The sequence below is a fragment of the Acartia tonsa genome, chromosome 8 (assembly GCF_053477335.1).
Source record: "Acartia tonsa isolate MP-2025a chromosome 8, ASM5347733v1, whole genome shotgun sequence".
NCBI classification, from domain to species: Eukaryota; Metazoa; Arthropoda; class Copepoda; order Calanoida; family Acartiidae; genus Acartia; species Acartia tonsa.
In genome coordinates, this window is record NC_137267.1 from 52,459,513 (window position 1) to 52,478,450 (window position 18,938).

Sequence of the window (18,938 nt, forward strand, 5' to 3'; positions counted from 1 at the left end):
TTCTGAAAATATGGCCGTTCAATTATTATAGAAATCTTCCATATACATATTTATCATTTTTCTTCTTTCATTGGATTTTGTTCTGAATTATTCATTTTAAAAGACTTAAGCAAATTAAGTTATATAAAAATACACCCCTTTATGGCAGGGAAGGAGGGGACAATAAACTGTAATTTGATATTTGATCCCCAAGGTTTTGCAACTTTAATACTTTGGGTACTTTTAATTAAATTTGAATGGTTGGTTACAATCTAGTAGTGTCCAAACTTTTGAACCAATAATTTCAAACTGTAAAAGGGGTAATTCTATTTTTCAGCATTGGGGATGTATATTAATTTAACGTCCATTGTCTTATCCCTTAAGATCCCTGCTTTTTTGTCGATTATACTAAAAAATAAACTCAAGATAAGATACTTAATTTAAGTAATTTATCTTTTGAGAAAACGATTTTTATATACATTATAATAAGCAGGAAAATGTGATACTGACTTTACATAGTTGTTATTTAGTTACTTCGGCCCCTCGGGGCTAACAAAACTGGTTTTAATAAGTTACTGTTATAACATACATTTTGAGTTACCATAATAAAAAATAAGTTTATTTCATCATTTCTTTGCCAAAATTATTTAAATAGAAATTCCATGAAATGCTTCAAGCCTCAAAATACAGGGATCTAAAGGGATAAGATAATGGCCGATAGATTGATGTACGTTCTTAATGATGATACAAAATAATACCCCTTCGTTATATTAAAATTAGTGGTTAAAACGTTTGAAAACTGAAATTAATGAACCATCAAAAAATCATTTGAAATTCAATTCCCAAAGTTGTTATTTCTTCAAATAGGAAAACGTTACTATGAAAATATGGGGACTAGTGTATAAACAGCCCAATGTCCCCTCCCTATCTGCATTCAAAGCAAGTATCCTTTGAATGCACTTCATGGAGCTAGCCCTTTTACTTAAACATTTTGCATCTTTGAAAAATAAAACAATTAAAATACTTAACAAATTTAGATGCTTTTCCTTAAAGTGCAAATCAAGCAATGAAACCCACATCCCTTTTAAAAAAAATATAAATAAAATAAAATGGGAGGTATTTTTCCCTTATATCTAACCCCTATGGAGGGTCCTAACCCTGCGGGGCTACCCAGTACCCAATATAACCTAAAGTAATAAACATTAAAAAGAGGGAAGAATAAGGATTCATTGCTCAACAAGCCACTTTAAAGAAAAATTACCCAACATTCAAAGAAAAGATGAAATAAACGGAAAACAACTTTTTAGGCATTGATGTTACAAAAAGTAATATTTAGGAAAAATATGTTTTGACATCAATATATTTAATCATTTTTATTTAATGGGAGACAACTTTAATATATAAAGACTAATAAGAGATAAGAAAATGTACCAATACATTAAAATTATATTTTTAGCATCATCAAACTATTTTCCAGTATGGCTTCGAAACCGATCAATATCTGCTGGATTAAAATCGGTTCTTAAGACTTAAAATCATGTATAGCATCGTATTACAAACAATTTTCCATGAATATGAAAATAAAAATTATAAGATTCATACCAGTGTTAAACAATTTTTTCATTTAAATATACACGGAGAGCTGTCTATAATACGATCAAAATAGGTTTAGTTATGCTAATAATATATTTTCAATGATATACCAAAAAAAAATAAGAACAAAACTATAATATGTCTTTATTAAGAAATCACCTGTGTTTGTCATCCCATTGTACAACAAAATATGATCTAGTGGTGTTCACGGTGAAATGTTCCTGGTAACGATTATTTCCAAAAATCTATATACTTTTAAAGACTGCTAACGGCCATAAGGTGAAACGTATAGATTATGCTCGCACAAAATTTTAACCGACAAAACAAGGCATACAAATTGAAATAATCTGGAAAGGTCATACACAGTTATCTAGCAGTGCACATAAATGCGCGAAAAAGACTTTTAGCAGTTAATAGAATTTTTAGCGATGATCGTTACCAGTAACATTTTATCCTGAACTGCACTAGATCTTAAGAATAAAATCGACAAGTTGAAAATAGTTTTTAATATTATTATGTTTTTATATCTCTGTTTCACAACCCTGAGACCACATGTTCGAGGTTTAGTTTATAATATTATTCTAGCGTTTTCATTGGCAAAATAATGTTTCTGTTAAAGAATAACCGGGTTAATGATATATCAGACTAGCGGGTACGCCCCCAAGAGGCCTCTAGGAGCACATGAGAGGGAGGGGGTAATTTATCTTGGCAGGGTTGAAGTACCCTCCCATAATAAAGTAATAATCCTTCCCAGGACCGATGAGAAGCTACCCTGTAATGAAGAACAACATCGGGACGGACGGACAGACTCAGATCCTGTTACTTTTAGTTTTATATAAGGATTAGCATCTCATAGTAAGAGGTGGAGGCGGAGAGGGGGGATGGGGGGAGACAAAATGACATACAAAATATTCAAAATTCAATAAAACTACCCAAATTTTGTTATAAAACGAATAAGATTTTTAATAGGTTAAAAAACTTGGAGTACCATTCCAATTTACAGTCCAATGTCCCCTTCCTCCCTTTTTAAAACCTAAACAAAAAAAATACGATAAAGAAATTAGAAAATAACTTATTTTGCAATGAAACGCCGCATGGTGTCAGTTGAATGATGAAACCATGATTGAGTGTTTTTATTCATATATTAACATTATTCAGCGCTTTGAGATATCATCCCAAAACAGCTGATTTTGAAAGGGTTGATGAGGAACTATGGGCGCAGCTACTCTACTTGCCCTTGACAATGGGCCGGGCGTATTCGACAAAATCGTCTATGAGAACGGGCCAGGCCCCCTCCTCGTCATAATTGCCCAGATCGTCGTTGACCGTCGTCGCAAAGTCCAGCAGAAGATTCCATGTGTCCTAAATATTAATGGATGTATGATATATTTGGATATATTGACAAAGGAAAAATTGTAATCATTTATTGGTCAGTTCGTTCATCCAGTAGGAGAAAGAGGATGGGGTAAAAGGGTGGTATCGGTATTTTGGCCAGCTGCGAGCATCACTTTATCAGAGTACATGTAAATCTGGTGCGACCTCCAAGTGATAATATATCGATTTTCTAAATATTACTTTAAAATAGACAGGATGTCTTGTCTATTTGTACTGTTGTTTGTAACCAGGTCAGGAAGCAGATAAATATATAGTTAAAATAGTCCAAGAAATTCTGCGCTCTTTTTGGGCTGCGTCCAGAGGTCAGTAGGTGATAAAATAGTAGGCTTGAATGTACAGTTAAAAAGATGCTCAGTTGTGTGGTCCGCCATGTTACAATCTGGGCATCGTATGCTCTTTGATGTGTCAAATCTTGAAATTGTTGGTACACCGACAAACGTCCTACCGCGACAAACGTCCTACTACGACAAACGTCCTACGCGACAAACGTCCTAAGCGACAAACGTCCTACTGCGACATCTCTTAAGTAAAACGTCCTAAAAATTTAAAGGTCGAATTTTGTAATGCAAGGATGTATCGGGTTCGAAACCATGCCGTTTGATAGCCAACACAGACTTTGGGAAAACTGTCGGACAGATTTTTAAAATTTGGCCTATGGTTAAAGTTATTCAAAAAATAAATTTCAGTTAAAGATTATTTTCCTGTGTTTTATCGCCATTTTGAATTTTATATTGATAAGTATTCTTACAATTAGAGGATTTTGTCCTTAAATTTGGAAGATTTTTTTTATTTCATAATTTTTGAAAATTTTTAGGACGTTTTACTAAAGAGATGTCGCAGTAGGACGTTTGTCGCGATAGGACGTTTGTCGTTTAGGACATTTGTCGCGTAGGACGTTTGTCGCATTAGGACGTTTGTCGTAGTAGGACGTTTGTCGGTGTACCAAATTGTTGACTGCAGAAAAGTGCTGTATCCTGATCTTAATTGAGCTAGTGTGCTCCTCGTCTGTCTTGAGAGTGTTTTTTCTTCCTGAATATTAATTGCAGGGGGTCGTGAATTTAAAACTTTATTTACAGGATACTTATTTCTGCAGTTCATGTGAGCATCGTCATGGATCTTCTTTAATCTGATAAATTCACTGAGTGAAAAAGTCTTTGATACTTCCCAGCTATTTATTGAAATATATTTCGGTGGACATTGCACCCTCATCAGTCTTGAGTTTAGTTGGATGTTAAAAGTAATGCAACCAGTTGCTACTCTCAGAGCGTTGTTCTGTGCTCTTTGCAACTCGCTCCAGTTCGTTGCGCTCAGAGATGGTATCCAAACCGGTGCCCCATAGTCTATTTGTACTGTAAATTATGGTCGTGCTATCCACTGAAAGGACCGTTATAGATCTTGTTTAGTATTTACACTGAAGCATGTTACTCATGTCCAGGGAGGGTTTATAACTTTTTTGTGGGGGACGAATTGCCCCGTTTTTATTTCGATTGTTTTAAGACTATTTTCTTCCATTCCCTAACACATATGCCGAATAGTTTTTTTTAATTACGTACCTTAGGAATAGATTTGTTATGATGATCGTGCAAAAATTTGGTCCATAAGTTCAAGAATTTAAACCTAAACAAAAAATCTTTAAGTGGCATTTATCAGGGATCTTAAGGGATAAGACAATGGGCGATAAATTGATGTAAATCCCCAATGATTACTATTAGTGGTTGAAACGAAAGGGATACTTAACTTAATGAACCAACCAATCAAAGTTCAAGAAAAGTCCTCTAAGTTGATAGGCTAACAAATAAGAAAAAGTTAGTATAAAACTTTGAGTACTAGTGTAATAAACAGCCCAATGTCTCCTCCCTTCATGGATATTTATACTATGATAATGACCAATGGTCTTAAGGGATAAGACAATGGGCGATACATTGAAATAAATCCCAAATTATTAAAAACAAAATTACCCTCTATGTAGATTTAAATTGTTGGTTGAAAAGATTAGTCAAAATTCAATAAAAGTACCCAAACTTTTTAAGCCAATGAATATGTAAACGTGGTTATGAAACTTTGGGTACCACTATTGTTCTAGTAATATGCCATTAAAAAGAATGATAGAAATGCCATGGCCTATAAAAAGGTGATTATACCTGTCTATGAGAACTATGTTCCAGTATGCCACAGCTCGGTCTAAATCTAAACCTAAAAAATTACATGTGTTAATTTTAAGAATAATTTAATATTCGTGGAATATTGTCTGAAATACATAGCTATATTTGATAATATAGTATGGCTGAAAATCGGTTGTAATACAGCGGATATTAATCGGTTTTAAAGACATGCTGGAAAATATATTTTACCTTTTTGACTTGGGTTTTTGGCATAGTTAAAGGTAAACTGATAAAACTCCTACAATTTATTTTTACATCAATCAGTGATCTTAGGGGATAAGACAATGGACGATAAATTAATTTACACCCTCAATGATAATAAACAAACTTATTTGATATGTAGATTAAAATCATTGGTTGAATAGTTTTGGCATTATTATTTTGGAACCAACCAATGGTGAAAATTTAATAAAAGTACCCAAACCCCTATCATGATTGATGTAAAAATTTCCTTGAATTTATGTGGGTCTAATATTTCCATATCAAGTGTGGAGAGTTTAGTTTTGAGTTTGTCAATCGTATCACAGCCTAGCTCAGTCATCCCAGCTGAAAATCATATGTGAAAATATTAAAATAACCAAAAACTTGCTAAAATTCATTCCAACCGCCATGGATGTTTTATGGCTAATTATGCTCCTTAATGATGGGAATGTTGACAAGAATTCTAAGTCTTTTATCTTATATATTAGCCGAGAAAATTACATTTCTAGTGTGGAGAGTTTTGTTTTAAGTTTGTCAATCGTATCACAGCCTAGCTGAGCCATCCCAGCTGAACACAAAAAAGGTTAAAATTATCCTATCGATTTCAAACTTTTAGTGATTCCTGTATCAGTTAGGTAAGATTTAGAAAGCATAGCAGCTCTATAATCGTTACCAGAAAGTCCATATATCAATTGAAAACATTCAAATTTTTAACTTTTTGACAACAATTTTTGGTATGATATAATTATCCTATTCATTAACTATGATTCCTAGGACAACAAAGAACAATATTTCAAGCGAAACACATGATAACTGTAATCCTAAAACTTTAATCTATTTTGTTTTGACTAAATGAAATAACTTACTTAGGAATTCTTCTCTTGTGAACTCACACTGCGTAGCAGCCTAAAATATTAACAATTTTATAAAAACATAAAATTAAAGTATAAATAACTATAAAATGCTGTTTTTTCTTGATTTTCATTGATCAAAAGTTATTTTTTTTATTGTGCCTACGACTCAAATTTATATTTACATGTTTGAAGATATGCCTTTATTTAATACTTGGAGAAAGAATAGATGTATTTTGGGGGGGGGGGGGGGGACTGATTTGTAAATCATAAAAGACGCCGGGATCTTAAAGGACAATGGACGGTAAATTGATAAAACATCCTCAATGATGATATACAAATTAATAACTCCTTTTGAGGATTAGAATTATTTTTCAAATATTTGGAAAAAATACTGGTTTTGAACCAACCAATCAAAATTCAATAGAAGAAATCAAAGTTTTTGTCCCAACTCATAAGATAAAGTGATAATAAAAGTTTGGGTACCTTAAATTTCCAGGCAATGATAAGAACTGTTCTTGAGGTTGGGTCCAGGTGAAGATCATCCAGAAATTTGATCACGCCCTCCATACCTTAAATATTATTTATTTTAATATTCGTGGAAAATTGTCTGTAATACAATGCTATGCAATTGCATGATTCTTAGTATGGCTGAGAGCTGGTTCAAATCCAGCGGATATTATTCGGTTTCGTAGCCATACTAGAAAGTTGTTCGTAAGTGTAGATGCTTTTTAGTAAAAGATACCTTTACTCACAATAAGCGAGTCTACCTTGAATCGAAGACAAGAAAATCACATTTACCCCTTAGTGTTACGGATCGACATATTAAATTATAGAGTAACTACGCTAATTAAAAATATACTATTGTCCTACCTATTTTATCTGTTTCTGAAGGATCTTTGTACCGATTATAAAGTTGGTCTAGCTTCTTCTTGTCAATAACACTGCGGGGCTCTCGGTAGTATATCTGAAATAAATAAGGTTAGGTTATTTATAGGAATAAACCCTAGAAAATTATCAGGTTAAAGATTTTGAAGGATAACGCATTGGAGTTAAATTAATATTCATGTCCAATGATAATTAACAAAATGCACCCACTGTGGTTTAAATCATTGGTTGGGTGATATCTCTTTAGTTGGGGGATAAAAAAAGAGATAATCTTCCCAGGACCTATGAAAAGATACAATGTAAATAAAAACCATATAGATCCAGCGGTTAGCGAGATCCTTCGGTACACAAAGACAGACAGACAGACAGAATAGCAATGGCAATAGGAATGGCAAAATAGCTTTCCAGGGCAATGTCAAGTTTCCAACCATGTTTCTTCAAACAGACATACAGAAAAAAAGACATGCATTACATACAAACACACACACATAGACATCCTGTTACTTTAATATTTACCTCTGGGTTGGCAAAATAGCTGTCCAGAGCAATGTCAAGTTTCCAACCATGTTTCTCCAAACAATTTAATGCTGTCTTTTCTCCTGAAAAATTTAAGATTTTTGGTGATTTCCCTTAAAGTGTTTTATGAGCACAGAAGTATTCCTATCCCCCTTATTACTTTGAAGTAAATTTTTAAATGAGGGGAGGAGGGTTGTTTTTCTAACTTGACCTACACCAAAAACAAATATGATCCCTTATTTTTCAATACCTGAAGTTAAAAAGAGAAAATTTTCAGATACATTTCAAGGAAATCCGCCCGGGCCAACTAAACTGTATCAATTTTATGATTTTCATTTTATTATTCGAGGAAAACTGTCTGTTCATATTAAGATACACTACACGATTTATCTGTATTGCTCAAATTAGTTCTAATCCAGCGGATATTAAACGGTTTCTATGAAATACTGGAAATTATATTTGTAATTCTCAGGTATCTTAAGGGATAAGACAATGGACTATAATATGATATTAAACCCCAATGATGATAACCAAAACATTACCTGTTTGTGTAAGTGAGATAAATTCTCTACATCTGTCCCTCTGCGAGCCTTTCAACTTGTGCATTTTATATTTTCACTCTGAAGCATACACACACACATCATAGTACTTGTTGTGTGTTATCACAGCAGTACATTGGGTACATTGTCCACTACAACTTTACATACTTGATACAACCAGGGGCAGGAATGGACATAATTTGGAAAGGGAGGGAGGGGACATTGGACTGTAAATTATGCTAGTACACAAGTTTTTATCAATATTAATTTTATAAGAGGGGTAAAAAACTTTGGGAACTTTTATTGTATTTTAATGGGTATGTTCGAAACTTTTCAACCAATAATTTGAATTTGGAAATTGTAGAACAATACATATTAATTTTTAAGTTTAGATTAAAATAATGATAAACAAAATTAACCCTGCTGTTGATAAAAAGAGACTTAAAGTCAACCAATTATAATTTAATAAAAGTCCCCAAAGTTGCTAAACCAACGAATAATAAAGTTTGGTAATAAAACTTTGGGTAAAAGTATAAATAATAGCCCAATGTCCCCTCTCTCCCTGGATGTCCATTCATTTACCTGGCAACAAAAGTACATCTGTGCAGTACAATGTTTAGTACATGATGACAAAACAATCATAATTTCTTCTTACCATGGAATTTCTTCAACTAAATATTGAGCTGTGTGCAAGAAAAAGTTTTTCAAATAAAAATTTAACAAATATCTACAATTTTTCTTTTTGATGTTATTTAATTTCATAGAAATTATTAATAAAATAATTTAAAACATTTCTATTGCCAATGAAAGTTTTAGATAAAAAGGGGGGGGGGGTGTTTACAGTAATTCGCAGCAGTGATCTAAAGGGATAAGACAATAGCTGATAATTGGATGTACACAATGATGATGCACAAAATTACCCCTTGTGTAGATTACAATTAGTAGAAAAAGGACACTCCACCTTATGAATCAAATAATCAAAATTCTATAAAAGTCCCTAACGTTGTTAAGCCAACGAATAAAATAAAGTTATTATAAAACTTTGGGGACTAGTGTAATAAACAACCCAATGCCTCCTCCCTCCCTGGGTACTACATGATGCGAATCACTGTAAATCCCCCACCCCCAAAAAAATCTTTTAAATTCATTAGAAATCCTACACACAGTTTTGATGTATGCAATTTTGTATGTGCGACTATGCAAATAATAATATGTATGAATTTTGCATATTTTTACATCAACTATACATAATAATAATTTTAATAACTATGAAATTAAATGAATAATAATATGATAAGTTTCACAAGTCAACAATAATATAATAATAATCATAATAATAATATTAATAATGAGACCATATTATTAATTCTGTTGCCGATTAGGTATAAAAATCACTGCTTGTATAACACAAGTCTTTTTAAGCAACACCGATACGTTCCTCCTTTAAATATCTTCTTTGGTACTATTGCTAATTCACTAAATGTTGTTTTTAAGAAGATTTTTAGGGAAGCTTAATACATAATTGAGTAACTTTTTTACGTGCAGACTTTTTATATATCATACTTATCTTGAGTAGATCTTTTTTAACACATCCTAAACGCATTTTTAAAGCCACCGCAACTTGGATTTAAAAAATGCAATAGGACCAAATTTTGGAGAAAAAAATAAAAATATAACAGAAATTTGAATCACTAGTAATTGTAATAATCATGAGAAGTTCCATTGTAGCCGTCGGCGGCAGCCGCGTTGTATCAGCTAGGCCCGCCGCCCATATGCGCGGGAGATTCATCAGAAGATTTCAGCCGCTTGTTGCTGCCGCCGGCTCCATTCTGGCCGTCGTTTTGGTCGTCCGCGTGACGTTTCATGGAGGAGGATTCATTGGATGTGTTGTCTATGGAGTCGGTGTCACGGACGAGGGAGGAGTCGGGTTGCACCACCCCACCTTGCACATTTCCCATCGAGTCACCTTAAATTAATGGATGTAGAATATTTGTGGATTTTATGACAAGGGGAAAATTGTCGTCAATTTAGGTGTTAACATGGAAATCATTTATTGGTCAGTTAGTACCTAGAGGAGGGTATGGGGTAAAGGTGGTGAAGCTGCTAGTATTACTTTATTTAAGTACATGAAAATCTGGTACAACATCCAAGTAATATCAATTCTAAGGGATGTCTGTCTTTGTGTGTGTCTGTTTGTAACGAATGATCTCGCTAACCGCTAATCCTATATGGTTTTTATTTACAAAGATCCTGGGAAGTTGTATGACAATTTTGGGGGAGGGTACCACAACCCCTCCAAGTAATTTGATCTCCTTCACCTAAGACTGTTAAAAAAGTACTGACATTAATTTTTGAAAATAAATTTAATTCAATTTAAAATCATTTTAATTTTATTTTTTATTTGTTAATTCATTCATCATTAGAATGAATTAATGAATTTCGATTAAATTAAAATTTAATGGTATAATTTAATATAATATTAAATAATTTCTTTAAAACCATTCATGATTAACCAATTGAATAATCAAATTATAGGAATTATAAACATGAAGAAAACAAGAAAAATCTTAAGAAAAATTATATTTAAAACCTTGTAGGTACAAAAGTAACAGGATCTCTGTCTGTCTGTACCAAAGGATCTTGCTTGAGGCCTCTAGGTGCGTAGCCGCTAGTCCTTATGTAATAGTAACAGGATCTGTGTCTGTCTTTTTGTACCAAAGGATCTCAGTAACCACTTAACCAATACGGTTCTCCTTTATAGTGCTCTATTTAGAACGTTTATCCATATTTTTACCTGAAGAGGAAATAGACCCCATGGGGGTGGACTATACCATGACCCTGAAGTAAGGCTGTTGCTGCACTGGCATGCGCTGTACATCATACTGTCTGTCTGTCTATCAATCTATCTATTTACCTGAAGAAGAGATGGGCATCATGACCCTGGAGTGAGGCTGCTGCTGAACTGGCATGCGCTGTACATCATACTGATCCAGGTCCTGAAGGGTCCGCTGGTGTTGGTGGTGACCTCCTTGATGGTGTTGTTGGTGGTGCATGTTATTCTGCACCTAGAAAAAAAATAATTACAAATCATGATTAATATTCTGAAACTGACAAGAATCTTAATGGATAAGATAATGGCCGATAAATTGGTGTACATCTTCAATGATGATACACAAATGACAATCTATAGGTACAAGTTGCCAAAGTTTTTAAGCCAACGAATAAGAAAACATTGTAATAAAACTTTTGAAACTAGTGTAAAAAAACAGCCCAAAGTACCCTTCCTTAATGAGTATAACTATCTTAAGACAATTGCATTACCTGGTTGTGGCCGGTTGACGGCGGCCGGCTGTCAGAATTATGCTCAGCCGGCTCTTGGCAAGTGCTGTCCGGACTGCTTTGAACGGCCACCGAGCCGCTGTTTGTTGAGGGAGGCGGCTGCTGCTGCCGCATTACTTGTTGCGGCTGGTGTACAACCTAAAATTAAATAAAGTCTTTATTAAGTATTTTTTATCAGGGATCTTAAGTGATAAGACAATGGATGATAAATTAGTGAAAGTATCCAAAGATAAAAAAAATTGGTTTGAAAGTATGAAAACAAATAAATCAGAAAGGAACTTGAGTTTTTTGGCCAAACTATGGCTACACACACATCAATCAATCAATTAGCGTACCTGTTGTTGATGTTGTATATGGTGAATTGTGGTTGTTATTGGCTGCTGTTGACTGTGCATAACCTAAATTTAAATATGAGTAATTTTTTGAAAACTGATTCCATTATGATTTTTAAAATAGATTATTGTCCTTTCATGAGTGCATTTAGAAATAATTTTCCAGTATGGCTTCGAAACCGAATAATATCAATGAAATTACAAATGAAATCAACAAATCAAAAACTAAAAGTCCTAAAGTTGTTAATCCAACGAATCATATAACTTTAGGGTAGTGTAATATACAGCCCTCCCTTCCTGTAAAAATTTATTTACCTGCTGTTGAGTGTGCATGACATGCATAACATGTTGTTGTTGTGGCTGCTGTTGCTGTTGTTGATACTGATAATGGTGCTGTGGTGGCTGTGGAGGGTGGGGATGGTACTGCTGGGGATGCTGTTGCACCATCCCATGCCCGCCGTGATGTTGCACCATTCCCCCATGGTGTTGTTGTACCATATGATGTTGTTGATGGTGTTGAGGGTGTTGTTGCACAACAACATGATGTTGAGGCTGTTGGGGGTGTTGTAGTTGTACTGTGGCCACTGTTGTCTGCTGTGGCATTGGCTGATGTTGTTGTTGCACATGCACAATTCCCTGTTGTTGTGGCACAGGCTGTTGATGATTGCTGGAAACAATTGTCAACTTCCTGTTTGCCAGCTGGATATTATTGCTGGACATGTTGATCAGCTTCACCGGTGTAGGTTGACCCTGAACAGCTACTGGACCACCAACAGCCACAGGACTGCCGCCGACTGCTACAGGTGCAGCCGCCAGTTTGATGCTGTTCATCGCCGGCGAGCTGACAACGTTGGGGCCGTTGGTATTGACCACAGCGGGCGTCACCGTGACGCCAGCTGGCATCGTCACCGGGCCTAACCGTACTTGATTGCCGTTCTTCCTGACTAGGGTGTACTGTTGCTTATTAGGTGGCTGTTGCTGCACAGGTGCAACTGCTTGTTGAACACCAGCGCCGCCTTGCGGCGGCTGCGGCATTGGCAGTGTTGTAGAAGTAGAAGTGGCCACGCCAGAAACCGGTGAACCACCGGTCGCCGTGACAAAATTGGTGCCCGTTATCCGCACCACATTTTGTACTGTTGTAGTCATCCCGTTGGATGTGGGCTGTTGTTGCGGCATTTGTGAATCTGAATCACCGGTTTCAACAATTGCGGGGCTTTCAGACGTCTCCTTGGCTTCTTCCTTCCCTGTCTCCTCCAAGTTCTCCTCTTCATCAACAGGAAGCACCTCCCCATTGCTATCCTCTCCATCAAACATAATTTCCGGATAGCTGAAGTTCTTCTCCGGATTTTGGCTGGTGGCCAGCTGGCGGATAAGGCTTGCGATTTTGGCGCGTTTATTGCGCACTTCATCCTCTGGGAACCATGTCTTCAAAGAAGTGATTGGAAGTGTGTAGTCATGAATAGGGGTTTTGAAGAAGGATTCTACATACTGCAGCAGATAGATGCCGCAGTCGCTGAAGTTTGGCTGCTGCTGGACCTTGGGCGAGCAGCCGGGCATGTTCAGCTTGGTGAACTCTCTGGGCCCCTCCTGGTCTTGCATTCTCTCCCGCCACTCGCAGGCAAGGTAGTCCCGCAGGGTTTGGCACACCCGCGCCTTACTTCCGCCTAAAAATAGTCATAATAATCTTCATAATTCATAACCAATGAACCAATAAGGTTCTCCTTCACAGTTTCTTATACTCTCAGGGATGGTAAACTTTTTTGGAAAAGGGAAATATCCACATTCTCAATAGAAATTAACTAAAGAAAAAAAAAACTCACTGTCAAATATGAGAATACAAGGTTGTCTAACTCCTGGCATTTCTTTGTGAACAGGTTGATGTCAATAAATCACTATGTATGACATAACTTACCTGCTAAACTGTCAAATATGAGAATACATGGTTGTCTAACTCCTGGCATTTCTTTGTGAACAGGTTGATGTCAAAAAATCACTATGTATGACATTTCTTACCTGCTAAGCTGTCAAATATGAAAATACATGGTTGTCTAAGTCCAGGCATTTCTTTGTGAACAGGTTGATGTCAATAAATCACTTTGTATGACATGTCTTACCTGCTAAACTGTCAAATATGAGAATACATGGTTGTCTAACTCCCGGCATTTCTTTGTGAACAGGTTGAGCATCCTCGAAAATTTCAGTGTCTCCTCCTTCTGTAGAAGCACCTATAATAATACTTCTCCTATTATATACAGTCAGGGATCTAAAGGGATAAGACAATGGCCGATAAATTGATGATACACAAAATTACCCCTTAGGTAGATTAGAATTATTGGTTGAAACGTTTGAACACTAGTTAATTAACCAATTAATCAAAAAATCAATAAAGTCCCCATAGTTGTTAATACAACGAATAAGAAAACGTTAGGTATTATAAAACTTTTTGATAAAAAGTCTCGGTAAGGTTTAAGGGTATTTTCTTGCTCATCTCTTCAACTTAAAATACAGGTCCACTAGAGGCGCAGCCACTAGTCATTTTAAAAAGTAAAAGGATATTTGACAGTCTCTTGCTTTAGATCTCGTTTTTAAAAACTATTTTGGAGTAGGGTATCTTCACATACAAAAATCCATTACCAAACCAAAAAATAATTCTGAATTTCTAGTTTTAAAACTAAAACGGATCAACTTCAATCCAATGAAAATCAGCTAAGATATACCTAGCGAATTACCAGGCCAATTTAAAAAATGGAATCTCACACAAAAACAAACTTTCTATAATTCATAAAAAAAAATAATTTTTACCTTGACTGAGAGGTGTGGGGGTGGTTGAAGATTCCCCTCCTCCTCCTTCCCCAGAAGAATTGGGGGTGGTGGTGGACATAGAATCAGCTGTTTGTGCTGTTGGTTTCTTATCTGCACTAGTTGTTGTTTCACCGGTTGTAGTTGCAGCAGCACTGGCAGTTGTTGTGGTGGTTGTGGTTGTTGTTGAGTCCTGTGATAAATTGGTAATGTCACCAAGCAACTATCAAACAAAGTTTTATAACGTTAATAATTTTCGTTTATTCAAGACTGAGCATCTTTACTTTTTTTTGTTTGGTGTAAAGTATAAGTGGATATATAAATTGTCGTCAATTTAGGTTGCTAACATGCACATTTGTTGGATAGTTTGTTCATCAATTAGGAGGGGAGTACATAGTGTAAAGACAAAGGGGTTGTTAATGGTGCTCAAAAGTGTGTGCAAGTATCCAAAATTTCATTTATACTATAACAGCTACAGCTACTATTTAAAATAATAATATTTGTTCGTAACTTCGTAGGTTTAAAGTTGAGTAGAATATTATCTATCTATAAAATTCAACAACTGCATCTATCTATATATCAACAACTAAACCTATCTATCTATCTACTTGCACATATCTATAGATCTTGTAGCATTTATCTATCTATCTATCAAAAATTGCAAGTATCTATCTATCAAAAAATGAATGTATCTATCTAATTTTCAAAAGATGAAAGTAGCTAGGTATCAATCCAGTAACATGATTGTTTGTATCTATCTATATACTTGCCTCTAACTCATCCTCCATATCATCCTCACTGGCCTCTGCCTCATCTCTGTCAGAATCATCATCAAAGTTCAAGTGGATATCATCACGTCCCTGGAAAGTTTAAAATTATTGGTTGAAAAGTTTTGACACACGACAAAATCCAATAAAAGTACCCCAAGTTTTAAGGCTTTTTAACGAAAAGGATATGTTTTTGTTAAACTTTGGTACCAGTGTAATTTAGAGTCCAATGTCCTCAACAAGAATTTATCGGCCATTGTCTTATCACTTATGATCCATGATACCAGCCTCAAATAAATCTGAAGATCTTATTAGTTACATATTATAGGCAGGTTTCCGCGGATATTAAAATCCAAAAATTGTCTGTAAAACGATGCTATACATGATTTTTATCAGTACGGCTGAGAACCAGTGAGTTCTAATCCAACGGATATTGATCGGTTTCTAAGCCATAATATAAAGTTCTGTACCTTGATTGGAATGATAGTGGTGGAGCCAATAGTTATGGGTTTCTTCTTCTTTTTCTTCTTGTTAGCCGCCCTATTAGCCTGGGACAAGGGGGTATCACAAGGGGTACCATCATCTGCCTTTACACATCCCTTAATATAATATAGTTAGTATTCCTATTAGCCTGGGACAAGGGGGGGGGGGGGTATCACAGGGGGTACCATCATCTGCCTTTACACATCCCTAAATATAATATAGATAGTATTCCTATTAGCCTGGGACAAGGGGGGGGGGGGTATCACAGGGGGTACCATCGGTTGTAGATAAAGTATATCTGACATGAAAAATATATCTTCTAACCGGTTTATGATAATAACAATAATAAAAGGAAAATCTCATTATTCGCTCTTTTTTTAAGTGCAGCTATAAATCCTAGCGATTTAAAAGACTAAAAATGATAAAAAGATTTTAGAATAAAATAAGCATAATATTTGAATTGTAAACCTATAGGTATATTTAATTACATCCAAGAAAAGCCACAAGGCAAATAAATTAAAGAGTAACTGCACTGTTGATCAAAAATTTTTTGGCTGGAAATCCATAGTTTGAAAATTATAGGACAATTCTAACATGCTTAAATTAATCAATTTATCGCATCATATTATAGACAGCTTTCCACGGTTATTTAGAATGAAAACATATACAAATAAAACCAGTTTTGTGGGCCCTGAGGTGCCTAAGGCCCATGGTAAAAAAATTAGCATTAATTTTATGATTTTTATTTTAATAATTGTGGAAATCTGATTGTTATACCAAGCTAAACATTATTTTTCAGTATTGCATAGAGCTGGTTCTAATCCAGCGGATATAAATCGATTTGGAAGCCATACTGGAATAGTTATTTATAGGTATTATAGACAGCTTTCCGCAGTTATTTAGAATAAAAAAATATACAAATAAAACCAGTTTTGTTTGCCCTGAGGTGCCTAAGACCCATGCTAAAAAATTAAACATTATTTTATGATTTCTATTTTAATAATTGGAAATTTGACTGTAAAACGAAGCTAAACATGATTTTTCAGTATTGCTTAGAGCCAGTTCTAATCCATCTGATATAAATCGGTTTGAAGCTATACTGGAATATATATTTATCGTATTGTATTATAGACAGCTTTCCACAGTTATGTATAATGAAAAAATATACAAATAAAACCAGTTTTGTAGGCCCTGATGTGCCTAAGGCCCGTTGTAAAAAATTAACATTAATTTTATGATTTTTATTTTAATAATCGTGGAAATTTGACTGTAATACGAAGCTAAACATGATTTTTCAGTATTGCTTAGAGCCAGTTCTAATCCATCAGATATAAATCAGTTTGAAGCCATACTGGAATAGTTATTTATTGCATTGTATTATAGACAGCTGTCTGCGGATATTAAAATGGAAAATTATAAGATTAAAATCAGTTTTGTAATAAAGGCCTGTGATAAAAAAAACTGACATTATTATTTATGATTTTTATTTTAGTAATCGTGGGAAAATGTGGAAATTTGACTTTAATATGAAGCTAAACATGATTTTTTCAGTATGGCTTAGAACCGGTTCTAATCCAGCGGAAATAAATTGGTTTGGAAGTCATACTGGAATAGTTATTTATTGCATTGTATTATAGACAGCTGTCCACGGATATTAAAATGGAAAATTATACAATTAAAACCAGTTTTGTGGGCTCCAAATGGCCGAAGGCCTGTGCTAAAAAAACTGACATTATTCTTTAGGATTTTTATTTTAGTAATTGTGGGAAAATGTCTGTAATACAATGCTATACATGACTTTTTCAATATGGCTTAGAACAGTTTCTTATCCAGCGGATATAAATCGGTTTGGAAGCCTTACTGGAATAGTTATTTATCACATCGTATTATAGACAGCTGTCCGCAGATATTAAAATAGAAATACAAGAGTTAAAAACTTAAAAACGAAGTGAAAAACGTTATTCTATAGCCATTAAATTACTAACAATATTTGTTAAAAAGTATCGTTAAATTGGATGGTTTGTAACGTAAAAACAACGTAAAAAATTGATTAAAACAACGGTTATTCTATAGCCATTATATTGCTAACAATATTTGTTAAAAAGTATTGTTAAATTGGACGGTTTTAACGTAAACATGATGTAAAAAAACTATTTAAAAAAAACCGTTATACTATAGTTATTAAATTACTAAAAATATTTTTTTTAAAAGTATCGTTAAATTGGATGGTTTTAACGTAAAGACCATGTAAAAAAGGATTAAAATACGTTATTCTATAGCCATTAAATTACTAATAATATTTGTTGAAAAGTATTGTTAAATTGGACGATTTTTAACATAAAAACAACGTGAAAACGATTCTAAAGCCATTAAATTACTTACAATATTTGTGCCAAATTGTCTGTAATATGATGCATTTCAGTATGGCAGAGAACCAATTATAATCTAGCGGATATAGCCATATAGGTTTATAAAACTTTGGGTACCAAATGTAATTTACAGTCCAATGTTTACTAAAGGTTATGAAACTTTGGGTACCAAGTGTAATTTACAGTCCAATGTTTACAAATGGTTATAAAACTTTGGGTACTAAATGTAATTTACAAACCAATTTTTACTAATGGTTATAAAAGTTTGGGTACCAATTAGAACATGTTGTATAGTTAGGTTGCTAATATGGACCTCATTTATTGGTAAGGGGTGAGGGGTTGGGGGCAGATCCACATGGCAGGATTTATGCTAGCTTTCATTTACTAGGTTTAAATTTCGGATCAATTACTTTTTTCCTGTAACAAAATTTACATTAACTTTTTGTGCAAAAAAAACCACTAAAAATAAAGAAAGGAGTCTGAATTTTTTTGTGTAGATTCCTTAGGCAAATAAGAATCGCAGTTCTATTATGCTTTGTGCCCGATTTTTACGTTTAAACCCCTATAGTTATGTAATCTTTGTCCGTAGGTTTTTCGTTTAAATTTTGGATCAATTATTTTTTTCCTTTCACAAAATTAACGTTAACTTTTCGTGCAAAAAAAAAATAAAATAAAGATAGGAGTCTTAAATTTTTTGTGTAGATTCTTTAGACAAATGACAATCG

The 18,938-nt window shown here is 34.3% G+C and overlaps 2 protein-coding genes across 14 annotated transcripts in view; both read right to left on the reverse strand.

Annotated features, from left to right (window-relative positions):
• On the reverse strand, positions 1–8,265 carry SCCRO (defective in cullin neddylation 1 domain containing SCCRO). Its single transcript, XM_080170901.1, has 12 exons — positions 8,128–8,265; positions 7,586–7,668; positions 7,055–7,148; positions 6,668–6,753; positions 6,197–6,236; positions 5,579–5,675; positions 5,319–5,365; positions 5,109–5,160; positions 4,521–4,584; positions 2,645–2,934; positions 1,241–2,153; positions 1–611 (listed from the first exon to the last, which is right to left on the reverse strand). The coding sequence occupies exons 1-10, from the start codon at positions 8,189–8,191 to the stop codon at positions 2,800–2,802; spliced, it is 762 nt and encodes a 253-aa protein (XP_080027027.1). The 5' UTR covers positions 8,192–8,265; the 3' UTR covers positions 1–611; positions 1,241–2,153; positions 2,645–2,799.
• The window catches only part of LOC145327285 (uncharacterized), a 27,543-nt gene continuing 16,809 nt past the window's right edge, over positions 8,205–18,938 (reverse strand). Inside the window, exons 16-26 of one of the 13 annotated variants that reach the window (XM_080170898.1) lie at positions 15,832–15,960; positions 15,365–15,454; positions 14,598–14,787; positions 13,910–14,020; positions 12,111–13,459; positions 11,799–11,861; positions 11,446–11,601; positions 11,039–11,189; positions 9,285–10,090; positions 8,707–8,807; positions 8,205–8,291 (exon numbers count right to left, since the gene is read on the reverse strand). In XM_080170898.1, the coding sequence (XP_080027024.1) occupies positions 9,876–10,090; positions 11,039–11,189; positions 11,446–11,601; positions 11,799–11,861; positions 12,111–13,459; positions 13,910–14,020; positions 14,598–14,787; positions 15,365–15,454; positions 15,832–15,960 (2,454 nt within the window). In that variant the 3' untranslated portion in view covers positions 8,205–8,291; positions 8,707–8,807; positions 9,285–9,875. Of the gene's footprint in view, positions 8,919–9,284; positions 10,091–11,038; positions 11,190–11,445; positions 11,602–11,798; positions 11,862–12,110; positions 13,460–13,909; positions 14,021–14,597; positions 14,818–15,364; positions 15,455–15,831; positions 15,961–18,938 lie in introns of all 13 variants that reach the window. The other 12 variants (XM_080170896.1, XM_080170895.1, XM_080170893.1 and 9 more) reach the window with 12 other exon arrangements.

Coding starts and splice junctions, on each gene's coding strand:
- SCCRO (XM_080170901.1), bottom strand. CDS start 8,191: ATGCACAAGTTGAAAGGCTCGCAGAGGGACAGATGTAGAGAATTTATC. Junction 5,676..6,196: donor CACAAGAGAAGAATTCCTAA/GTAAGTTATTTC, acceptor TATGATTTTCAG/CTGGGATGACTGAGCTAGGC. Junction 2,935..4,520: donor ATAACAAATCTATTCCTAAG/GTACGTAATTAA, acceptor ATTAATATTTAG/GACACATGGAATCTTCTGCT.